General features: G+C 33.0%; 1 protein-coding gene across 2 annotated transcripts in view; it reads right to left on the bottom strand.

Annotated features, from left to right (window-relative positions):
* Positions 1 to 9,430, bottom strand: part of LOC125064333 (protein vein) — a 65,832-nt gene extending 56,402 nt beyond the window's left edge. Inside the window, exons 1-2 of one of the 2 annotated variants that reach the window (XM_047671314.1) lie at positions 9,359 to 9,430; positions 8,951 to 9,298 (exon numbers count right to left, since the gene is read on the bottom strand). In XM_047671314.1, coding sequence (XP_047527270.1) covers positions 8,951 to 9,298; positions 9,359 to 9,365 — 355 coding nt within the window. In that variant the 5' untranslated portion in view covers positions 9,366 to 9,430. Of the gene's footprint in view, positions 1 to 8,950 lie in introns of both variants that reach the window. The other variant, XM_047671313.1, reaches the window with a different exon arrangement.
* Positions 9,431 to 25,766: the final 16,336 nt, after the last annotated feature.

The following is a 25,766-nucleotide window of genomic DNA, read 5'->3' as shown; positions in this document are numbered from 1 at the left end:
CAACGCTTACCTTTAACCTTAGCTTACTCGCTCACGCTGTCGTCTATGACATATAACTGTGCCCTCGACATTTGCAATGTGGTAAATTTTACCGAAATCGTCATCAGTCGGTCACAAGTTACACAATATCTCGTCCGTAGGTTATCATTTGCGTTCATTAAATTTATGAACGGGAATTAGAGTGATAAAGATATGTCTTTACCGATATTGTGTTGCCAGAATTAACATTTGACGTATGTATTGACGTGGGACAGATTGACCTGACTGTTTTTGTTTAATTAGGTTAAGCGATGTTTTTATTTGAAGGAGTGTTGGTAGCTCGAGGAATAAATTATAGTTTTAATTAATTTAATTATATTATATACAATAAACGCTGGTTCTTCTTCGTTCGTACGTTTAAATATTGTTATTCCGATGATAATAATAATAATGTATGTTTATGAAAAATTATATGGTTGATCTAGGATATAATAGATCAGACACTGGCTATCTTAAATAGGCTAATTTTATACCTGTGTCAGACATAATTAGTAATCTCCCGAAAGTAGAAATTATCGAAATACATCAGAAGTATCGCCTACATTATATGATGTAGAAACTTTGTTGCTGGCACACGTATGAAGGCTGCTGGGGGTTATAATCGTAAATATCAACAAAAATAGGTTTAAGAGATATTGGTAGGTTAATATAAAAATTCATGAAATATAATGTTAGTGTTTACACCTATATCTATGTTCCTTTTCAATCTTCTATATTAGGTTTTGATTACACTTCAAGTTGAAATTGATAATTAATTAAATATAATATAATTTCAATAATCAAGAAATACTCAAAGAAGGGAACGGGACTGTTACTCCCTATTATAGATTATTTTATAACCTAGCGAGGAGTACAGTATTACACCAAATTAATTGATAAGATTAATTTGTACAAACCAATTATAAAACTAAACTGCTCTGTTCAATCTCTTTTTTAATTAATAAAGATTTATTATTATATTATAAAATTTTATTATCGCTCAGACACTTGATAGTGAGCCTACATTTTGTTCGAAACGCTGTGTAACATAAGTAATTATATGAACACGTATAAAATTCATAATTTTACCGATACTAATGAATAAAAAAAAAAGTCAAAGTAGGTTTATATAAATTCGTACAAGGAAAATTGTATGAAAACTAACATCGATAAGAAAATACTCGACACCGTTCGCCTTGCAAGCCTTACCGTGTGAAAGGCCCTTACAGCCTCATTACGTATGGGTGGCCGCTAATGTCAGTCTACCTACCGCAGGATAACGGCTGATGATTGTACATATATCTCGATTATTATCAATTTATTGATATTTATCACGTTTTCTTAATTATAGTACCGGGGATTGAAAGAACTTCTCGACTTCGAAATTGACATACTTTTATTATGATTTTGGAAAAAGAATTATTTTTTTTTGCTTCCAGTACTTTTTTTTTTGTAAATGTGTTGACAACCGTATTATAATAAAATAATTTGCGCTGTGATTTTAAGTAGGTAGAATACATTTTGACACGATAATAAGGAATGGTAAGATCAAAAATCGTGTTTTAATTTTTTAACTTAAAAGCAAATAGGCTTCTTGGCGGTAAGACCTACGTCACATATTTAATTCCACTCAAAAGTTTTGGGAACTAAGATGTTAGGCCCGTATATTGGTTCACACACCGTTCAAATCGAAACAAACCAAGTATTTATATTAGATAGAATACGTGCTTCGATTATTTGTCCTGCGCCCATTCCGGGCATGTAGGTTTGCCGTCCTATTGTGTTATTAGAGTGAAGAAGTACAGAGTGTACCTATATTTACGTTAGATACGTAGAATATCTGAGTGTGAGTGAGAAGTGGGGGCTATCTACAGGTCATACTACCAATTAATTTAGTTACGGTCTGAAATTAATTATATTTCTCTCATGATATATCCTGTGGGAAACTATTTCTTGTTATACACATTAAATTAGTTCAACTTAGTTCTGTTTCCAATAAGACTATACACCAATACTAAAATCTTGTCTAGAGGAAACGGCTAATTAGCCATAAGACGATCTCTTGTACACACTAATTAAGTTCAAAGCATTTTTTCTGTACTATTTTCAAATATAGTCCAAGCGATGCACATTGTGTCTGATGCTCTTCGAAAATTATCAATAATACAATTATAAACTAATTAAACTTTAAAGTCAAGTAATTATTTTGATGTATTGTTTGTGTATTAGACACACAAACAATACATCAAAATCGGTACAGTCGTTTTAGTATACTTCAGTTACCTACACGTATAGAAGAAATTATATGTACAAGGTTTATATGTAAGTAAAGAGTATTCTTTATATATTGTATATATAAAAAATACTCTTTATTGTATATATACATACAGTGGAATAGAAGAAAAGCTAAAGCGACAAAATAGTACTTTAGGGAAATGAGGTTTAAGCTTTTACCTTAAGTCTCATTTTCCTAAAATATAATATTAACGCTTTTCACTTCTTTCTTTGTAAATAAAATTATCGATTATCGAGTTTATTATCGAGTTACTTAGTTATATAATTACGTATGAAAGTTATGTAAGCTTTAACAAATATCAAGATTTTTGACATTAACGATTTCAGCATACTTGCCCTTTGCCACAATTCAACGCGGTCATGATTAATTTTGATTCATGTAGATTAATATATTTAATAAAAAACAATGAATTATTTTAACAAAGTTGGCAGTTAAACTAACGCGTTCAAATTCATTTTGGCAAAAGGAGGTGTAGACCTTTTTTCAATAATTTAAAAAGGCAGACGATCTCATGTAAATATGATGGTAAGTTGTACGTCTATATTTGCACTGCATGGAATATAGACCACTCCTTGTACTACGAAGTAGTCGTGATAAAAAAATGGCAATTACGTTAATCAAGGACACAGGCTAGTCTTTGGAGATTAACTAATATATAAACACACCTCACAGCGCCAATACTTCGATAACCTTGGGATCCAAAATGTCATATCCCTTGTGCCTTACACAGACACACTAGCATAGTGATGTTGGTGGTAGATTCGTTAATGAGTAATATAAATGTTCCACACTATAAAACGTTTCATATAAGACGAGGCACTTTTTCCTGTGCTCTCAACAGAGGTGACTTCTTAAATTTAGTACTTAACGTTCGTATAGTGTAATTAATCAGCCTATATAGAATGCCTCATTCCCGTCCGTCTCCGGCGGTTGGCACGGCAACGAGATCTTAATTTAAAGAATTGCATTTTACCGGAACATTATTTACTTGACGTGACTCAAATGTTTATTCATAGCACCGGGCTAGACGTAGGAAATTTCTAGTCGACAAATAAGAAAATTCACGCCATCTTGTCTGGGTGGATTAGTTTATTTTCGTAATTTAAATCATGAAAAAAATCATTTTGATACCTCGCCCGTACAATGTGCTCTCGCTCGGGAAGTTACAAGTCACTAATCAGTTAATCTACCTAAAATCATCAATATTTTGTACAGCTTTGGTGCCGTTTGAAGGCTGAGTTAGTGTAATTACAGCACGAAAAAACATAATATTTTAAATGAGGTCAGGTTGGTGGAAAATTGAAAGCCTCACGGGAGACCTGCCAACTACGCAGGACATAAGCACAAGTTAGTGCGCAAACTCAGGTGCACTCGCATAATCCGATGGGACGGCAAATCCGACGTGACCGAATAGAGTTCAGGCGCAAGACCAAAGACTTAATTGCTTTACGTGGCACGGGAGTGTAGATACTTCCAACTTCCAGACGTCGAGCTGTTATTGAGAATTTTTCGACAGATTTGTCAATAACTTTTTATCGACCCGACCTGGTGTTCGAACCCAGAACAAAAAATTAATCTGTGGCCTTACTAAACCTTTAATACAGTCGTTATATATTTGTTCAAAATATACATAAGTGATTGTGGTACTTACGTACCATACGTAGCTTTTGGTTTTTAATAAAATCAATTCAATAACAAAATTAATTATAATACCCGGGTTCGCACGAGTAGGTCTCTGAAGCTTCCAGTCGGCATTTTTTTTTTCCGACGTCTTCAACGACCATCGTCATGTTTCAGTCAATTTATGCAAAATTTAAACCTTTCTCACACATTCACTGGTGAAAACTTTATGAAACCTTAGGCAGTTTTTGAGTTAATCACGTTCAGACAGACAGACAGACAGCGGGTTTATCTCTGTTTTATAATAATGTAGAGATTGTTTGTCCATACCCAAATCAAATGAAAACAATGGACGATCAATCCACGTCGGGCAAATATATATATTATATTATGTTTTCAGTTAAAAAAATCGCATTAGCCACTCTAATAGCGTGCGTTAGTTGGTACCGTTGTACACCCAAAAGCTCGTTAAGCCATTGGTCTCGCGTCACTCTCCTATCGATAAAGATATTATGATTTAAAGACCGAAGAAAGACTGCCCCATTGCTTACACTTTCGCACTGTAAAATCTTGTACACTGCCTACTAGTTTGAGATTTTTCGCCGTTTCTGTTTACGTTAAGTAGCAGACAGTTAGACTACTGATATATTATTTCCTGTCTTTACAGTTACTAGACCATACCGTCTATGTAACTCCATTGTAACCTTTAACCATGGCTACTTAAATCCTTTCCGCGAAATAATAATGGTAAATATAATGTAATTACCTAAAAATATTCATATCAGACATTTATAATAATAGCCATGCAAGTCCCAAGTTCGTCTCAAAGTACATATATATCTAATTGTTGTAAATGACATTTAGTAACAAGTAAAGAGGTGAAACTATTACTGATAGAAAACTTGAGATATATGAGTTGTTGTGGTCCAGTGGATCTTCATTTTTTTTAATCAAATTTTTTTTTGAGAAATTGTAATCTAACCAAAGAGTTATCATCTGTTTAATTTGTGTTTGTAATTGATTTCTTGATCTGTGATAAAGAAAAACATCGTGCGCAAATTTGTATGTGTTGGATGAAATTATTTAATGGAAATTTCATGATTTACCTAAACGCATCGACATTTGCATAGGTTCGCACATTTAATTTACTACACGTAGATATAAGGTAAGCTTAAATTTGGGTTGTTTAGCAGTGAGGTAATAAATTTACATTACTACACATATGCCTCAAATTTTTGTTATTACAACAATTAAATTAGCCGCAATTAGGATTTATGCGAGTTAACTTTTAGCCGTTTACACGCACGCGTTTATCTGTGCAAACGGGTTCGTATAAGCTCGACGTGATACTCGAGCATGTAGCAGAGCTTTAATCGTAACACAAAAATACCAATCCGACGTTAGTGTCGGCCGAGAATTCCACGCGGCGAATATATGAGAGTTCATAAATTAATGACCCATTCAAAAAACTATTTTAACTAAATTTCATCGCTGTTATATAATTTCAACATCCCAAACGTAGGGGATAGCGTTGTGAAATAGGTTTGTTTAATTATAAATCTAATGTTATTTATTGTAATGCTTCGATTTTTCAAAATAATCATTCCATTTTAGTAAAATTTTGAAATTGTTAAATAGCATCTATTAAATAATAAATAATAGGAAATTGCAAGTTGAAATTTAAAATAACACCTCTGACTCGCAAAATCATCGAGTGCGCGATATTCAAACCGCGTGTTTAAAATCAATTACCCTTTTTGGTTATAGGAGTTTATCAAAATTTTCATACTTGGAGAGGAATTTCGTCAAAATGTCCTTTTATGGGTGGCATTAACTTTGATTGGTTAAATTCACATATCTATTGACATTGCTTCTTTTAATTACAATTTGATAAAAATAAAGAACAATGACGTAATTATTTCAAAATAATATAAAACAGAGACGTATAAATTAAAAGCATAAAATATTTTGTCGTTAGAGAGAACTTTATTTAAAATTCTTTCTAAAGCCATCACCAACATAAAATCTCAATTAGATGGTTTAACAAAAAAAAGGTTTACTTTATACTTCATCTAATTTTCCCTCCGATTCGATTTTAACCACTCGTACAAAACACATAATTAACCAGGAGGCAATGAATCGAGACTGTTATGTCGTGCGGATGCACGCGTTAATCACAAGGACGATCCAATACTCCACTCCAGCCATTGTTCGACGCCAACCATCGATGTCGAGTCAAATGGACATACATAGGTTAGACGATGGATAAAACCTACATTATATTATTAAATTGAAGTATTGGTATCGATTGGAATAAATAATCTGAAATCGAAGATTCTAAGCCATGTAGCAATCAACCCAACTAGGTAGAAGCTGCAGATCTAAATATTTATTATAAACGTGTAAAAAAAAAATCCTTAAACTTAGTAAAATGAAATAAAATAAAATAATGCAACTTTCATTATCAAAGACTAAAGAAATAATTGTGTAAGCTGATGCTATATAAAATATTATAACAACGTACGTTAATATTTCTGATAGGACAGTAAAGTCGGCAGAGCGCGTCGAGTATAATGGTGAGCCGGCAACCCGTAACGCCGCCATTATGAAATAAAAGCTTTTAATAAGACGCCGTGTGACTTCTCGAATGAAGGTCGACCGCACCCATGGAGATAATGTTTGTATTGTCGCAATAATTAGTGATAGGACTATTAGAGCAAATATTATCATTTTGTTCTTAGTTGAATAATATGAAAACAATTCATTAATTTCTTATTGAAAGGGTAAGGCATGCGGTGATCTTATTGATCTTATACGAACATTTTATACTGTGTTTGATTTTATTTTATACTATCTGACTTAATAAAAAAAAAATCCAGCGATTATTTGATTCCAAAGTGAAACTCTTTATTTTTAGTTTTAGTCAATATAAAAAAGCAGTCAAAATGGTAATTGATTAAGTTGAAAAGTGACATAGAAATGATTAAAATTCAAATCAGTAATGTTTTTTCTATCGCCTATTATCAAGTCAGTGATGACTAATCCGCAAATTAGTAATACCAAAGTTTGTTGACTCGCGTATTAAATGCCACCATAGACAACAATGCTAAAAATTCAAACATCGTAAACACATCCGATAATGTTTATAAAGAAGCCGAAAAAAAAACACAAACAAAGTTGAAATCGAAAGGAATCTTTGATGAGTACTCGATGCGTAAAATTTTGATAAACCGTGTAACCGGCCTGTAGATTATGCTGAGAAAGATTTAGAAGGCAATAATGAGAGAAAGAACATTAACAAAGGAAAAACGACGGATAACATCCAGATAGATAAACATTTTGAACAACCGAACGCTGAACGTAAACATCGCGGCAAGCGCCACTCTCCTACCGAAAACAGTTCGCTTATGAGTAATTAAACTTTAAAGAACTTTACAGGTTAGAAAAATATAACCAGGATGACCCTGGAATATACATTAAAAACACATTAGTATATACTTACAGTGTATACTTATGTGCTATGAGTAATTACACTTGTCTAAATTTGATTTGATCATGTATTGAATGGAGATGATAGTTAATCAATAGACAAAAACTATTCGCTTGATTCGATCTAACGCATCTATCACATTGGATTCGCGGATTGCGGAGGCGTATAGATGGGATCGGATCCGTAGTTGGTGACGTCATGACACGCTCCAGTTCATACCTGTCGGTGCCTGTCTGTCAAATGTAGCGTAACGTCTCTTACGTGAACCCTGCGCTGAGTTTTTTTTTACACTTGTTCCGATATTTCCGGATCGTCTTAATTTTCTACGTCTGGTAATTCGTCACGATTAAATTTGTCTAACTTATCGGTCTTTTTTTTAAAGTAAATTAAGTAAATTTTGAATATTATTAAAATTAAATATTTTTCTTTACAATATAGTAAAATTAAGTTAAAAATTATCTATCTCAAGATATTTGTACTCGAAACTCCGTGTTTATAAATAAAATTTAAGGCCGACAATTATAAACACGTTAATAACTCAACAGTTAATTTTTTGCTTACGTATTACAATTTTGGTACGAGTAATTTTCTTAATTTATTCTTGATATCTCTTCTCAATTAATTTCTTTGAAATTTGCGACCTTACGGTATATTTGTTTTTTCTTTGCAAAATTACAATTACAGTTTATTTCTTAACAGTCGTGAATCCATTTATGTTTCGCGAAGTATAATTATTTTCACGAGTTCAAAGCTCTTGAAGTTGCGACGCCTTTAATCTGTTTTCCCAAAACATTAACAGATATTGTATCAATTCCTGTAGCGCAGAACATATCATCAATGACTTTTGTGACATAATTATATAATACGTAAGTTATCTTGTAATTGGCATCATGATTAAAATTATCGTACTCTGAATGATTTAACGAAAGACACGCATAGTAACGTTACGATCTCGTTTGAAAGGAATTATATGTTTCCTTATGCTTCTGACCGCTTATGAAGGGTGCATAAATGAGATCGAGCGAAATGCACACATTTAGTGGCTATGTTTTGCTACAGTGGCCACGCTCGATTATTTACACTGCACCTAAAATGGATTCCTAATGGCTACTTGTTCGTACGATACACCTGCCATAGCATATTTGTTAGCAGTTAAATTTATTGGTGTCTTTAACCATAGTGATATGTTACGCATTGTGCGGCCTCCTTTAGTTACAAATCGTAAATTTAAACTTAAATATAATATTCATCGTGAAGAGCTTTTCTATTTTAAAATAAATGAAAATAATTTTGTTATCAATGTCTATGATCGCGAAACCGAATAATTGCGTGAGTTAAAATTAAAATCTTCACAGACAGTAAACATATAAATATCTAATGTTAATTCGATATTCAAACTAATCATGCAACAGCATAGAAGTTGATGTACAATTGAACCTCGAGGAACCCAGTGGCAAACGATACCTTCACGTGTTCGCATTCGAAGAGTTCAACTTCCATGCACTTAGAAAACACAAAGCACTCACTGTAACCAGCCTTGTAGACCGCGCGGATCCTCCTAATCAATTTGCCAGTCCTTCTGAGAGGGGGTCCGAGCGCCACCGCGGCGTGGCCTCTCCTCTCCGCGAACACGATATAGTTCTTTCGATTCTGTAGGGGCACTTCGAAACGTCCTGCACATTCGAGGGCCTCCTGCGGCAGCTTGAGGCGGATAATGGCATCCTCGCGGGGCCAGCGGCCCTGGCGGTGGAAGACACGGCGCACCTGCACGGTGGCGGCGTCCCTGGCGAGCGACTGCACGCGCACCTCGAAGGCGGCGGGGGCTCGGTAGGCGCGCCAGGCGACGTCCGCCCGCTCGCAGTAGAGGCGGCGCGGCGCCGCCAGGCTGCCAGCGAGGCACAGCAGGGCCCAGCAAAACGCCGCGCGCCCGCACGTCTTCATCGCGCCATCGCAGCGCTCGCGCGTCGCTCACTCGTGCGACCCTCGCACGTCGGCAGCCGGGGCGCGACTGGACCCGCCGCTGATTCACGCCCCGCCTACACCGAAATAGTCGCGACTCGCGGTACTGTGCAGTGTGCGGGCATCGGGCACGCGCCGATTTATCTCGTGAGATGATTAATTTGCGAGCTCTCGATTGTAATTAGCGGTGGGTTAGCGCCTGATCGGGGTGCGCTCTGCGGGTGCCGGTGCCTTTATCCGTTACGAGTTACGAGACGTGTAACGATAGTTGATATCGTACTAGGTGTTTTTATTCGCGCGTAGTTATGTTTAATTTATGGCGTACCTATATTTATACCATTGAAGTGGGGCTTATTTTACGATATATTTTTTATTTACATTATTTTATGATTGAACAGTCTATAAATATAAAATTTTAATAAAATTATTCAACTTCAGAATAGTTAATTTTAAAAATATTTAAAACAACATAATTTCCTTAAAATTATTATGTAAGAAGATAATAAATTGTAGATTTATTTATAAAATATTATATTCATAAATATAATTAACATTATAAGTATATTATTACAAATAAAATAATAACGTATTGAGTCGCTGTTTGCTAATATTATTAATAAATGAGCCATGAATCTGTGTTATCCAGATCCGGGTTGGCAGTTCTAAGAAGGAATATTCAGAAGCTATCTATTTTAAGTGAGATTGATGGGCTTCGATCTTTCGAAAATAACTTGGAAAAACTATGAGTACTTTGATGATTTGAAATAGCATCGACGATAATTTAATATTAAAATAATATTATCACAAACTGTTTCGAAACTGTTATGAAGTTTTTTTTTTAAATGGTTGAGCAAGAAAACATTAATTATTTTTTGTTTAATATAAGTGACAATATCACAGAAGAATTATATTATACTTACTAAGAATAGGATTATTATGTCACTTTATAGGTGTTGTCGATCAACTTAAGATAGCTCTTATTGTTATTGTATTAAAGTAAATTTTCATTGTTAATGCATAAAACTCAGACGTCGTAGCGAAGGTTTTCGTGTAACTTTCTCGCGTAGCCGCGTCTACGGTACGTAGCGCGTAGAGTCGTAGCCTTATAAGTTTTTATCGTTATTTTTGTACTAATTAAAACATTATCATAAATATGATATAAGTATAAATATTAATAATTAGTTTATGTTTTTTATAAAATAATGAAAATTTTTTGAAGTAGCACTTGTTTGGACCCGATTCAATTTCAAGATCAATCGAGTGTATTTTGTTTTAAATAAAAACAATTTAACGCAAAATAGATGAATGTATTCCTGTCACGTGTAATGGAATTGTTTGTACTTATATATTTCATTAACACATAATTAAGTTCTAAAAATAAATTTGAAATAACATGCATTTAAATAACAAACAAGACAGTTATAACTATATTATATTCATAATTACCGTTTAACAAATATAAAAAAATATGTTTATTTCACGATAACACGATACAATATAAATTTAGGCTACTAACTAAATTGCCTTGAGAGAACTCTTAGATATATAATACTTCAATTTCCACTATCAAAAAGTAATAATTTTCTAAGCTTTTTTATGCTATATTATTTTTGACGTGTTGGCTTTAGTATTCTTTATGTACTGGTACAAACGTGGTAAATATTGATATAAACAATTACTCATACTCCAAATATATCAGTAATACCGATAATTATTAAATAGTTTCACGTATCCTCTCGGGTTTGAACTCCACCTGCGCTATATTAATTATCAAAACAAATGAAGCACGTAATTATTGCAGTTGCCTGTCCGGATCTGAGATTGCAATATTCTGTTAAAATCCACCTGTTTTATTCTTACAGATTTATATAAAATCAGATTAATTAATAACAGCTTACATTTCTAACCCTACAAATTAAATAAATCATTGGTCTCGTTGGTGTAGTGGCCCAATATAAAGCTACAGATCTCAATGTCGGGGGCATAAACTCCAGGTCGGACTGATTAAAAATGATTGAGGTTTTCAGAAAAGTTCGCAGTAGCTAGTGTGTAGAGTATTGTACTTCAGAAAGGACGTAAAGCAGTTAGTCCAGTGCCTGACCTCCTTCCGTTCCTATCGAATTTGCAGTCCTACCGTATTATAAGAGTGACCTGCACTTGTGTTTGCGGACACATGTACACTATAATATGTCTTGCGAAGTTGGAAATCATAAACATTAAAAGACATAGATGAAAATAAATGTACACTGATCTTTATAAAACGCAAAATTAAAACGTACTTTATTAATTAATTAATAAATAATCTGTGTCGAAATACTTGAGTCCTCACAAAAAGACTCAGTCCGATCCACGTTCTTTTTTCAAAATTTATGCGTAATGTTTACTTTATTTTATATAACCACGATTTGAAGATTACTTAGAGCTTGAACTACTTGAACGCACGGGTAGGTCCTGCAACGTGACGATGCGTCGAATAGAGCGAAGTCGAAACCAAATACTGGGCAGACAGACCTCACCATTAGATTGAAATAATAAATGCACAGAGTGAGAGTGAGCGACAAAGGAGTTATTCAACCTTACATCACCAATGCACCACTAATCTTAGGAACTAAGATGTTATGTCTCTTGTACCTCTAATTACCAGTGTAATTAGAGGTACAAGAGACATAACATCTTGTGTGAGTCAGTACTCACCCCTTAAAACCGGGATATTAATGAGTGGGTACATAACCAGGCGGATTTGAACAAAGCTATACCACCATGTATAACATTTATTTACATAATGACATTATTTTAACAATAATATATATATATATATATACAATCGACATCATCATTAATCTAATCAACTAAAATAAATTTATTTCAGTATCCATCAATAATAAACAATATTTTACCTTAAATTAACATTTATAATCTGTGTCACTTGGGATGATGTATAGATTATAACTACATACAAACCTGAGTAGGTATTTAATCGTTACGAATGAATAAAGAAAGTCACTTACACACATGTCATATCATATGAAAAGTTAAAACAATAACTCCTTTTTTGGCCAGTCGTGTGAAAAACAATGTTTTCCCACCAGTTATATTTAAGGAGTCAATAAACAATCATACAGTTTAGAAAGTAAAAACAATTATTTAAATAGTATACGTGTTTTGGCAAATACAAATATGCAAAGATTCTAAAACTTCAATTTGTTTACGAGTAATCCTTCTTAAAATAGACAGGTATATCAAGAATATCCCACAGTATCCGCTGTTAAGTTCGAAAATATTTAACTTTGCAATGGTTCCGTACATATACTTAATTTATGACTATTATATTTGTAAAATAATATAATTTCAATGTCATAGAAGTATACATAAGTTTTTAAAGATATATAAAAACATCTCATTGTACAAGAAAATATAAATAAGTCTAAAGTGTAATTATTGTGATCAAGAACTTTGCTTTAGAAAAAAGTGTTTTTTAAATTTTAAAAATTAAATTCTAACTCATGTTAGAATTTAATAGGACACAATATACATTTATGTGTTTTTATACATACATAACATACATAAGCAGCCCGTAAATGTCCCACTGCTGGGATAAAGGCCTCCTCTCCCTTTGAGGAGAAGGTTTGGAGCATATTCCACCACGCTGCTCCAATGCGGGTTGGCGGAATACACATGTGGCTGAATTTCGTTGAAATTAGACACATGCAGGTTTCCTCACGATGTTTTCCTTCACCGCCGAGCACGAGATGAATTATAAACACAAATTAAGCACATGAAATTTCAGTGGTGCCTGCCTGGGTTTGAACCCGAAATCATCGGTTAAGATGCACGCGTTCTAACCACTGGGCCATCTCGGCTCTTTGTTCTTTGTGTTTTTATAGAACTTCAAATGTCTACTTTAAGCCGAAACCATTGAATAGGTTTTAATATAAAATTTATTTTGTCAAAGAGTTTTCAAAGAGTTTAGAAAACGTTGGCTTTTAAACGCCAATTGCTGGGTTCCACAGTGCAGATCCGCATCCATTGCATCCGCATACTGTGGAATGAGCTTCAAACCTTCTTCTCATAACAATTGGCTGTCTTTGTTTCTCGTTCATACAATTACAAGTTGTTATTTGACTTATATTCAAGTAAAAACTTTATTTAACCATCATTAATCAATATCGTAATAAATTTAGTTCGTCGGAATAATTTACCTTTAAATTTTTACGGAACTCTAATGAGCGTACGACCTAACGGTCAACGCCAATTTGCTGCACATCCGGACTGCAAGTAGAAAAAAGCAAACAAAAATATAAGCGGAAAGGCAGCCCACACCGACACCCTTAAATACGTTACTTAGTGCAGGTAGCGCCCATTCATACTTCGCTATGAATGAACAGTGTGAGAAACATTTTTTACACGAAAGTGAATAACAGATTTATTTAAAGATAAGTAATATTGCAAGCAACATTCGACCTTAATACCTGCAATATTTAAGGTCGAAATAGTTTCAAGATTTTTGAAAGTTCGGCTAAATTGTGTCATCAGGTGTAAATCATCGGACGCACGTGCATTCAGGCGGCCAGTCACACCGCCACGTAATACAAATTGTATGATTTTTTTTTTCATGTATTAGTCATAGATCTCGTAATATTTGGTGAAAATATTTGTGTCTGTATTAACATTTTAGACTACAAATAGTTTATATAGTCGAGTAAACGCAATGTTATTAAGCATAATTTTATAAAAAGGCTAGTTTTGTTTGGTTTTCAGTGACTTAAATTACCCTGACATACGCTGTGATGTATATTTTTAATAATTTATTTGAAAAGGTCGACGTTTAAAAGCCACTTGACTGCAAGTCAGATGACCTTCACTCTTAACACTGTCACTGCAAGAAGTATTCATACCTTAAAACCCAAATTGGATGGTTGGGTGGTTAAGGAGATGTCATCGTCAATCTGTCAATTTCCTATGTCTACTGGGCGATAGGGCTAATAGTGTATTGTATAAGTCCGTATGGGTACTACCCACTAATCATGTTAAATTCTACCGCAAACAGCGAAACTAAATATTATTTTATTCCATTTAACGGTGACTAAATCAGTGCAATTAAAGGCACAAGGGATGTCTGTAGAACTATTCTCTTAGAAGAAACGCAAACTCTATGAACACGGGTTCATCGGTGAGTTTGCGTGAAATATCAGTATGCCGTATACGATAATTATAATATTGACAAACGACTTACGGTATTCCTGTGTGAATATCGTACGTCTTTTGTGATTTTTACACTCCCACTGCTGTATACAACTTTATTTGTATAAGTGAATATAAATCAAGTAAATATAGTAAGTAACATAAACAAAACTACAAAAGTGAATACTTCTATAATATCTATAAAATAATCAACCTTACTGAGGAATTTATAAATAATACATTCGTCAGTGTGACAAACAGAATAACTAACACCTTTACCTGTTTCAAATAAAAAAGGCACCGATCATTTAAAAAATATTATCTAAGCAACAAAAGATCAGCCTACGTTAAAGGTTTTGTAGTATTAAGTTTGTGTGTTAATACCTTTTGTTGTTAACACGTGAAAGTAATTATTAAAAATACGGAAATATTTTACTTGCTGGTAGGTCTTCGTACAAGCCCACTAGGGTAGGTAACACTACTCATTACGTTTTTTTATCGCTAAGTAGATTTACCTAATATTGTTGTGTTCCGGTTTGAAGAGTAAGTGAGCAAGTGTAATTACAATCATGAGGAACATAATTATTTTGTTCCTAAGGTTGATGTCATTGGGATACTAGAAATTATTGATATTTCCGATGTCTATCTGTGTTGACAACCCTATTAAATGTCACATTGACTCGTTAACCTACCGATTACAAATTAAAAGAAAATATATTCCGCGATTTCTTCCTTTTCAATTGAGAATAAAAGATAAAATACGTTTCCATATTTGATATTTATTTCATAAGATTTACAATCCATACAAACTATATTTTTATAGTATAGTTAGGTAGGACGGTATATCTGTAACTTGATGTTAAGAGATCACCACTGCAATCAAAAATTATATTTATACTTATTTTGTGTTTGCATAGATTTCCAGAGACACGTGACGTATCTAAATTTTAAAAATATATAAAAATTAATCCAAACATGTTCATAATAAACACAGTTTATATTAGAACGTGAGCCGAGATGGCCCAGTGATTAGAACGCGTGCATCTTAACTGATGATTTCGGTTTCAAACACAGGCAAGCCCCATTGAACTTTCACGTGCTTGATTTGTGTCTTGAATTTTTAATCCATTTTCAAACTCAAATTTCTTTGTTCAATATAGAAGATTTACACCTTCTTATATACAGTCAGTAGTTGGGTCTTGTATTGACCCAAGATTAAAAACCGGAACCTCTTGATCTGCTCTTAAAAGCTAAACACAAGATCAACGTGGTAGTTACATTAAATGTATATATAAACTTCAACTAAAAACCTTTTTGGTTTGTTTTTGTATCTGTTTAAATTTTCAACTTCTGCAATTGTAGGTGAGTACTAAAAGTTTCGATACAAAAGATACGCTTATCGGTGTAACAGATGTTTCGGATTGTTAATGATTTTAAACTATTGTTTTATTATGGACTCATTGTTCAAGGTCCACCAGGTGTTTCGGATTAAACCCCAATAAACTTACCTTAATAATTTTGTATCTTAAAAAGAATATAATTTAAATTCTTATCATTTAAGTTCTACACCTAGTTTTGTGACTCTCCGCATCTTCTTCTTTACATAGTATATAACAAAGTCGCTTTCTATATCCCTATGTCCCTTTGTATACTTAAATCTTTAAAACTATGTAACGGATTTTGATGCGGTTTTTTTTAATAGATAGAGTGTTTTGAGGGGAAGGTTTTTGTATATAATACATAGACAATATAGTTAAGTAACACTGATAATTTTAAAAGTTTCTAATGTGATGTCGTAAATTTATACATTTTTTGCGCTTACATTGTAAACGCTGGCTGAACCCAACGAGATAGATCAAAATAATGTACTTCTATTGTACACCTTAAAACGGTCTTCAAAAAAGTCCGCGATGGTATATGGCTATCTCTTAGGGATTACCCACATTGCACCCGTGCGAAGCCGGGGCAGGTCGCTAGTAATAAATAAATTGTATTCGTTACTTCAATAAAATTATATCGACATTTTTCGAATTAAATAATTAATTCGCTTAAATTGTATAAAAAAATACATTAATGAGAAATACAAAATAATATGGATAGTAAAAAGTGCGAAATTAGTATTTGTTACACAGGTTGTATGAATTAAATTGTATTTTATTAAAATATATATGGTCTTTAATTGAACGAAGAATAACTTGCCGTTGCTGGTGAGTATTTTGCCGCATCTTTTCGGTTATAATCAACATTCTAAAGTGATTACAGATTTCAATTTAATATTATCTTATAACAACTTACCTTTTAATATATGTGCGTTTAGATGGATGTACTAGAAAATAGAATGTCGGCCTACAGAGAAGTCAGCGATATAGCTACTTATAGTATGTGACTTCTGTGATAGATCTTCTAAGCAAAACTTATAATAACTATTTTTTTGTATCTACTTTGTACCTGATGAGCAAAGAAATATTTATTGTTTCTTAAGCTATATTATCCAATTTATTATTAATCTATATTTAAATAAATACGTATATTAATAAGCATTTAATATTAATTACAAATGCTCTTAAGAGCCGAGATGGCCCAGTGGTTAGAACGCGTGCATCTTAACCGATGATTTCGGGTTCAAGCCCAGGCAGGCACCACTGAATTTTCATGTGCTTAATTTGTGTTTATAATTCATCTCGTGCTCGGCGGTGAAGGAAAACATCGTGAGGAAAACTGCATGTGTCTAATTTCAACGAAATTCTGCCACATGTGTATTCCGCCAACCCGCATTGGAGCAGCGTGGTAGAATATGCTCCAAACCTTCTCCTCAAAGGGAGAGGAGGCCTTTAGCCCAGCAGTGGGGAAATTTACAGGCTGCTAATGCTATAAAAAAAAAATGCTCTTAACACAATAAAATTCAAATTAGTTCTTTAAAAGATATCACTGCTTCAAAATTATGTGCAACGAAATTTACAATATTCATATTATTATATATGATATACTAACGAGTAAATAAACTAACGAGTTATTAAATAAATACTTACTTAATATTTTATTGCTACTTACTTTATTTATTATATATATTATATTTATTTATATATATTACTTTATTTTCTTTATTAATAAATACTTTATTAGTTAAATATAAATTGGGTTAAATAAAATTTTATTTGTAACTTGTATTACAATAGCTTTGTATGACGTCACAATATTCATAATTATGTTACGCATTCGCTTAGTTCAGCTTTTAAAAAAACATTAAAAATATAATGTATTAAATTTTATTTCTAAGAGTATTTTAATTCTGGAAAATAATGTCTTTATTGCATATCTGCGCAATTATGAGATGTTAAGTCACTAGGTGAATGTTGCTCTACTTGGTTTATTTTTTTAATTTTATACGAATTAATTTTTTTTTTTTTATTTCAATATCGCACACAATTTAATGTCACTTCTTTACACAACTATGAGTCAAATATGAGAATTTATTTTAATGCAAGTATCAAGAGTTTTTTTTTTCATATAACTTTATATATAGAAATATTTGACTATAATTTATATGGAGGTTATAAAAACATTTATACATAATAATAATATAATTTAACAGAATCGTGTTTTAATAAATAGACAAAGAATAAATTGTACTTAGTTTAATTGTACAAAATATTTCGCTATGAATATATTATAAGAGGCGGGACTAAATCGTGAAGTAGACTTCTCTCCCGTCGGGAGTCATCGGCCACCCTCGTTGGCTTGTTTCTTGTTAAGTATGTAATTGTCAAAATTGTCATAATTTCAGCTCGACGTACGACACCGATATTTATCTGCTCGATAATGATTATTATTGATGTATTCGATTTATAACTGATGTTTGCGAGTCGCTTGGACATTCGAATATTGGTTGAATAATCTTTTAACGGTTTTGATTTATAACGAATCGAGAAGTCATATTCGACGCAGGATTTTGCCTTTTCATTAACTTAAAAGAAATCTTTCAATGCTGTTTGGTGCGTTAGTTCGCACTGGTCCGGGATGTGGATTAGGATCATTGGTAAAATTCAGTCTAGTTAGATTCAGATGGCAGTCGAAAAAATGGGTCACGTGACGGCAAGTCATTAAGGCCGCTTATAGACATTGACAATAAAATTAATTTATGTTGTATGTAGTTGATGTATGATATTGTGATGTCTTATTTGTTTTAGATCGTGCTACTGGTCATTTGGATGAACGAAAAAGTGCTGCTTTAAGTAATCACGTGTATTTTTCAACCCTGACACTGGCAGAATTGTCAACCTATTGACAGAAGCCATAAATATGAACATTTCAGGTCAGGTCTCTTTTTGGCACGAGAAGGAGTCGGTGCGGTTTGAAAGCAGTAGAAATTTGGCTCTCAAGCATGCAAGTTTCATCGTTACTAATGAATACGGACATAACATCGAAATACCAGCGGGATGCGAGCTAACTTTTGCGTTGCAAAACGACAGTCTCCATACTGGACTATGTGCTGCTTTCTAATTATTTGAATCTATACTGATTAATAAATTATATATACAAAAGTCACTCTGTCTGTCTATTGCTCTTTCAAAGCTAAACCTCTGAACCGAATTTAATTAAATTTTATATGAAGAAATTCCTAGGAACGATATAGGCTACAGATTACGTAGACAGTTTTTTGATTAGCGCTCGACGATTAACCCTTAAAACGCAAGCGAAACTGCGTCGACTACTATATTATATTGAGAATTACTTCAATCCGTCATCATAAAAATAATTGAACGAGGATTTTAGTCACAAACCGATACGATTTGTAAAACGGGAAATACGAATGACGTATGAGAGACATTTGTATTCTATCGACGATATTTTCCCTGTCTATTAATAAAGTGTTTTGTTATAATAGCTATATTGATAATAAGTAATAATGTATTTATATTACGGACGTAAATAAAATCAACTGAGACCTGTTATTATAAATTCATTTAAATTATTTATTGATTTAATTATACGCATCTCTGGTGATGCCTTCAAATTCTAATAAACATCACGGAGTTTTCATTATCAGTCACAGTTGTCACAGTGCGTTTTGCTTAATATTCATGTTGATGAGAAGCTATATGACCTGGCAGCGCGTGCGGAAAAATCTCCAGTCACTCTCTTTAATACGAGATGTTTTGATAGAATAATGTAGTCCCCATTGGATAATATCGTATTTAATTGAGATAAACATTCATATAGTCAAATAATATTTATAACAATTATTAGGCGACGTAAATAAATTGACACATTTTAATTGAATAAATAGAGAACAGATAAACTCGTTATATCCTATAGGACTATGATTTGATTAATATGTTTAATTTGGCCTTGACTTTAATATATGATTTTGTATACTACGAAGAGATATTGTCATGTACCATTATATAAGACGTACACGTGCCTATTGTTATGTATCAGATTAAACATGCCTACTGACTTTTTTTATTTATATAATAATTAAAAGAATACACAGCGTGTAAAACAAAAGGTTGTTAAAAAGAGGTTGTTGTTGCTGTTGTGACCTGACTGGTTTCGGCAACGGTGGACAAATTCAAGGGAGATCGGCCCACGGAGCGCACACAGATGCACTCTCTATTTTCACTCTTATAATCCGATGGGACAGAAAATCTGACACACTTGGAAGTAGTTCAGGTGCAGGTGCAGGTGCAGGACCATAGGCTATACGTTCTTTCCGAGACACACTTCTAACTTCTAGACTCCGGATTGGTATTGAGTATTTTTTTATATAGATCCAAAAACTCAATAACTTTTTATCGTCGAGATTTGGGTTTTGAGATTAAGAAGACAGATTAAGAAGATATTGAAAAAGAAAAAAACAAAATTGTTAAAGTTAAATGGCGTGGTATATGCCACTGTTGAAGTTGATGATTTTTAGAGTGCTTGGGTTGTAGATATAGGTACCTACATACTAAATAAATAGGTACCTACGTATTCTCAAACAAGCTTTGAACTGGAATCCCCAAGGGAAAATAAAGCGTGGCCGTCCCCGTCAAACCTGGCGACGCTCCGTGTTGGCAGAGGCGGCGAGCATCGGAATGACGTGGAGCGAGGTGAAGCGTGAAGCTCAAGACGAAGGAGGATATATGTGGACGCCCTCTGCCCTATCTAGGGGACATAGGATATTTATCATCATCATCATACTAAATAAACAGTTACGTTAATAAACGTGTAGTTCAAATCCTGGAGGAAAAGTGATTGAGTTTTTTTTCACAAATAATTTAAAAGAAGTCATTCCGAGTTTGGTAGTTGGCCATTTTTTCACAGTTTCATTCCATTTGACTATTTGAGTGGGGAAAAAGAAAAAGAATCTGTGTTGCATTCACTTGTCAGTCTTAGAACGCTATAGCTGAAGTTTCAGATACCTGTTCCATTTTATACTTTAAACCATTGATATTATATATATTATATGTTAAAGATAAGGTTGTTTAACATAAAAGACAGGCAGAATTATATCGAAACCACGATGTGTTTTTCCTCAACTTCAAAAAAAAAAGTCATATAGTGTTAATACAATAAATGTTCCGTTTCCAATATAATTAATGTACTTTGAATTGTATTAAAAGCAACTGATACCGACAGTTTTCCTTTATAATACGTTAAAACTTTTCATAGTCATCGCGATTCAAGACGTATTCAAAAGAAATGTTCAATCTAAAATTTCACACTACACCTACGTGCGGTGTCGGGTGGGTAGGTCGAGTGTGGTTAATCTCTTTCACGCCTGCTAGTAAATATAACTCCGACGGTGCTAGCACTACCGTTGCAACTCGTAAGACTAGTATTGTTTGATTCGACTTTAGTTCGAGTTACAGTCCATATTGTGATTTGTTAAAACTATTAGTAATTATGACATTTATAAATAATTTAAATCTAATCTATCTTCATAAACGTTACTGTTGTCATATTTACAGGGTCTATTAAATTGATTTATGGTCATAATAATTCTCAGAGCGTCTAAATTGGAGTGCCATTCAACATTGATTAAAGAAGACTTTAATAAGCATAAGAATGCTTTAAGATAGTGATCGTCTATTAAAACGCACAGATATCTCAGCACCACTGTTTGACGTAACGGTTTTAAAAAGTTATCTAGAATAACACTCCATATTTATACGTACACATAGGTTTCAGTCTCAGAATTTGACGCGGACTTTAAATAATCGCACGGAAGCCGAACATACCGCACATTAATCGCTTAGATACACGAATTTAAAACGACAATTTTATGAGAATTTGGCACAAGTGGTAGGGGTTTAGTATAATATGAGTACTCTCACCTTTATCTCGTGACACTGACGCATCGCAACAACGCAACGTGTTTAACTGCTATTTAGAACAATTTCGATTTAAACAGACAATAACATTAACAATTTCCGATCAATATTGACTTATATGCCGACTAATAACATTGGAATGAGTTCATTTGTAGCCTAAATAGAACGTTAGACTATTAGTCTTAAGTGCTATATTTGTGTTTACGTTATAAATTATATTATGCGCTGAAGGAAAACATTATGATGTAGCTCCCATTACATGTGTCGGAAGAAATTCTGAGACTTGAGAATTCGATTACATTTGTAGAAAAAAAAATAGGTAAAGGCATATTATTCGATACAAGATTATGTAGATGATAAAAAAGCGTGGAGTTAATGCTTGTTGACTTCCAGACAGGAGACATAACATACATATATAATTGTATTTAACTAACATGACTGTATTTTTAGATGTTGAAAAAGAGTAACTACTGAGTTTCTTGCCAGTTCTTCTCGGTAGAATCTACATTCCGAACCGGTGGTAGCTGTACTTAATATAGTTTGTTAAATGACGATTCAATAGTGCTCATAAAAGCCTACTTAAATAAAGTATATTTTGATTTTGCATTAGGAATTATATGAATTTAATGAAATTCTTCTTTTATTCAGTTTAGAAGTTTTTTTTAGTAACAGTTGAAGTAAAAACTTTCACCGATTCGGAAAAAAGGTATCTTGAACTGCGAACCGGGTTAAGAAACTCCGGGACTTTTTTGCCGTATATTTTTAATTGTGTACAATTTTCAATGTAATAGAGAACAGCCAAACATCGTCATACAATTTCCGATTCTCAAGGTGTGAATATTTACCATAATTATTTATAAACTCCCTTACCAAAGTATTACCAATTTACATTTGAAAACTGAAAATCGCCGTTAGATTCTAAATTAGTTTTGTAAAAGTATGCATAGCTCTGAAACACGAAGCTACGTATTTCGTCTTGAAATTAAACCGATTCAAAATTATTTATTTATTAGATCCCACTAGAAAAAGTATAATTTTCTCTACGTCTGAATACGTTTGACACTTTGGACAGGCTTTAAAATCGGGAGAAAATTCTACAAATAAATTGTCACTTTATCGTAATCGAATCGGAAATTTTTTTAAATTATACCGATTACTCTATTAATACTACAGTCCAGTTGCGATTCCGTCGAAGTTCGTTCGAAATAGAGTCGGAAACGTATCGTAATCTTTATAAATTAATTATTAGAATTGGTCCCTTGGACGTTTGATCCAGATCTATCGTAAGGCCGTTCACGATCTATTTTCGAATTATAAGAACCTTATCTTCAGGGATCGGTATTTTGCAAAGGTGTCACCTTCAATTCGGAGCCACCAACGTTGTTAGTGTGCGCCGTTCGTCCAAAAAAAGTATCAGAAGATACTATAAATTCTTGATAATTTATTTGAAAGCAACCAAGAAGAATTTTAATTAACGGGCGGAGTCGACCGTTTAATTTGAATTTTATGTATTTGTTTGATATTTAGATGAGGAGAATATATATATAAATGTATATACATACTTGTGAGTTTCTTGCCGGTTCTTCTTGGTAGAATCTACACCGGTGGTAGTTTTAAATTTATTTTCATCCAGTAAAATGACGATTCAAAACTAACATTACTATCGACTTGGGAATCTTCAAGAAAAGAGCGTACCTCCTTCCTCAAAGGCCGGCAACGCACGCACACAAGCGCCCCGGTGTTACAGATGTCCATGGGCGGTGGTGGTTACTTTCCATCTGTGAGCCTCCTGCTCGTTTGCCACCTATCAGATAAAAACAAAACAAAACTAACTACCTAATAAAGTAGTATTAGTAAGTACTGAAGAGGTAAAATTTGTTTGTATACGTAGGGGGTAAATCTCCGGAACTAAAAATAAAATTCTAAAACACTGATAAAAAGCTACATTATCACTGAGTTTCTATATTCATAACATTGCACCTGTGCGTAACTGGGGCGCGTGCTCGAATCCTCATGAAAGTGAAGTTCTATCGTAATAGTTCTATAAGAGTTAACTTTTAGGAAATGTAAAACGGTGTATAGTATATACTCGTATATATTTTAATCTTACTTTTTCTTTCTCTGTAAAGAATGCTAACGACATAGAGTTGATTTAAACATCTGAGATAATAGTCTGAGTCATCTGAGTAGGTAAACGTACCACCCACTCGATTTATATTCTACCGAAAAAACAGCAATATGTATGTTCCCTTACGAAGGTGCGCCCCTCCATGTTCAATTATGGGCATGTTATGAGAACTCATTGGTGTAGTGGCTTTGCTTATATAGCTGTAAATCCTATAGTCCTTAGCTATGTGTCGTACAAAAAAAGGGATTAGTGGTTTCAGTAGAAATAATTGCAGAAATAGGCTGAAGTTTGGTTATTGTCAGTATTTATATCACAAAGTACGTAAATCTGTTGATCCTAAGACTTGAGAGAGAGGGAAAATGTATTGCACTAGTCACTTAATTTTCATGTACTTGATATGTGTATAAGTCATCTTGTGCTCGATGGTCAAGAAAAAAATCGTAAAAAAACTTGCACATGTCATTGAAATACGAACCTGCACTGGTGCGTCGTGGTAAAATGGAGCTTCTATTGCTCTTCAATATAGGGAGGAGGAATGAGCCGTCCGATCTGTATAGGCTGTTACGATAGACTATTAACGTGACAATCGAATATCATGTCCTCGTATATTATATATCTAAATTAATAAAACTCTTATAATACTAAGAGAACTAAAGTATTCTGGGAAGAATCACTCTTTATCTCACTCGCAAAATGGTGAAAACCGAGTTACCCGATTTGATCCGTGCTCATTTAATATTACAAATAATATTATAATCAATTCCAAAATATATTTCTGACTTTACATGACCATATTTGTTCCTACAGAACATCTCTACAAGTCTCATACACGTGGTCCATTGTTTCGACAATATTAAACTATATAAATACGACTACACAACAAAATTATAAAAGTAGGTTAAATACATTCACGGTAATCTTAACGTATTAGTTAAAATTAACTCTCAGTGATCCTGTTTAAATTCTAAGAAACACCATACTAAGGCTTGTTGTTCGGTAATAAATATCATAATATACTTAATTTTGTATGCACCAGTAGCCTTTATAAGCAGCCGTGTTAATTATATTTGAGTTATGAAATAAAATAAACAAGTATTAAGATCGAGAATAAATGTAAAAATCAATCGAGTTATTTTCTTTGCATCGGTCATGTTCGTTGCGGTCAATGCTTTCAACCTATTTTTTATTATTGTATTGAATTAATATAATATTATAAAATATATCTAATAGTGTTAAATCGTATCTTTTGGTATTTGGCCTCTTACTTGTACATTAAAAATAATTATCGATATATTTTAGCTATTGCTAAGTTATATCTAATTTTTGATTTACAGTTTATGTAATATATTTTATATTTATCATAGCTTTTATATGTGTTGTTTTAATATTAAGAAAGATTTAATATTTTTTAAATTACCATTATATATAATATTTTGAGTGGCTTATGACCCTTACCTTCTGTGTAAAAAAGTTCAAAATCGATTACAGAATTAGAAAAATGATGTAAGTATAACCTTTTTTTCTTCATATATTATATCAAATATCATAATTAAAATATTAAAGACGATTTTTAATTCATTAATAATTGCTACCACGTATAAATTATTTTATTTTAGCCATTTTTTGAACAAACGTTTTATCTAATTTTATAAGTACAGACGTATCATATTTTATCATTCTATTACTCATATTAACATGACATAAAATTTATTCGAAACTAAAACTTGTTTTATTTTGCGTTGTAATTTGTATGCAAAT

This window comes from Vanessa atalanta, chromosome 5 (assembly GCF_905147765.1).
Source record: "Vanessa atalanta chromosome 5, ilVanAtal1.2, whole genome shotgun sequence".
NCBI classification, from domain to species: Eukaryota; Metazoa; Arthropoda; class Insecta; order Lepidoptera; family Nymphalidae; genus Vanessa; species Vanessa atalanta.
The sequence above is the reverse complement of the archived record's forward strand: the minus strand, read 5'-3'. Positions and strand labels throughout refer to the sequence as shown.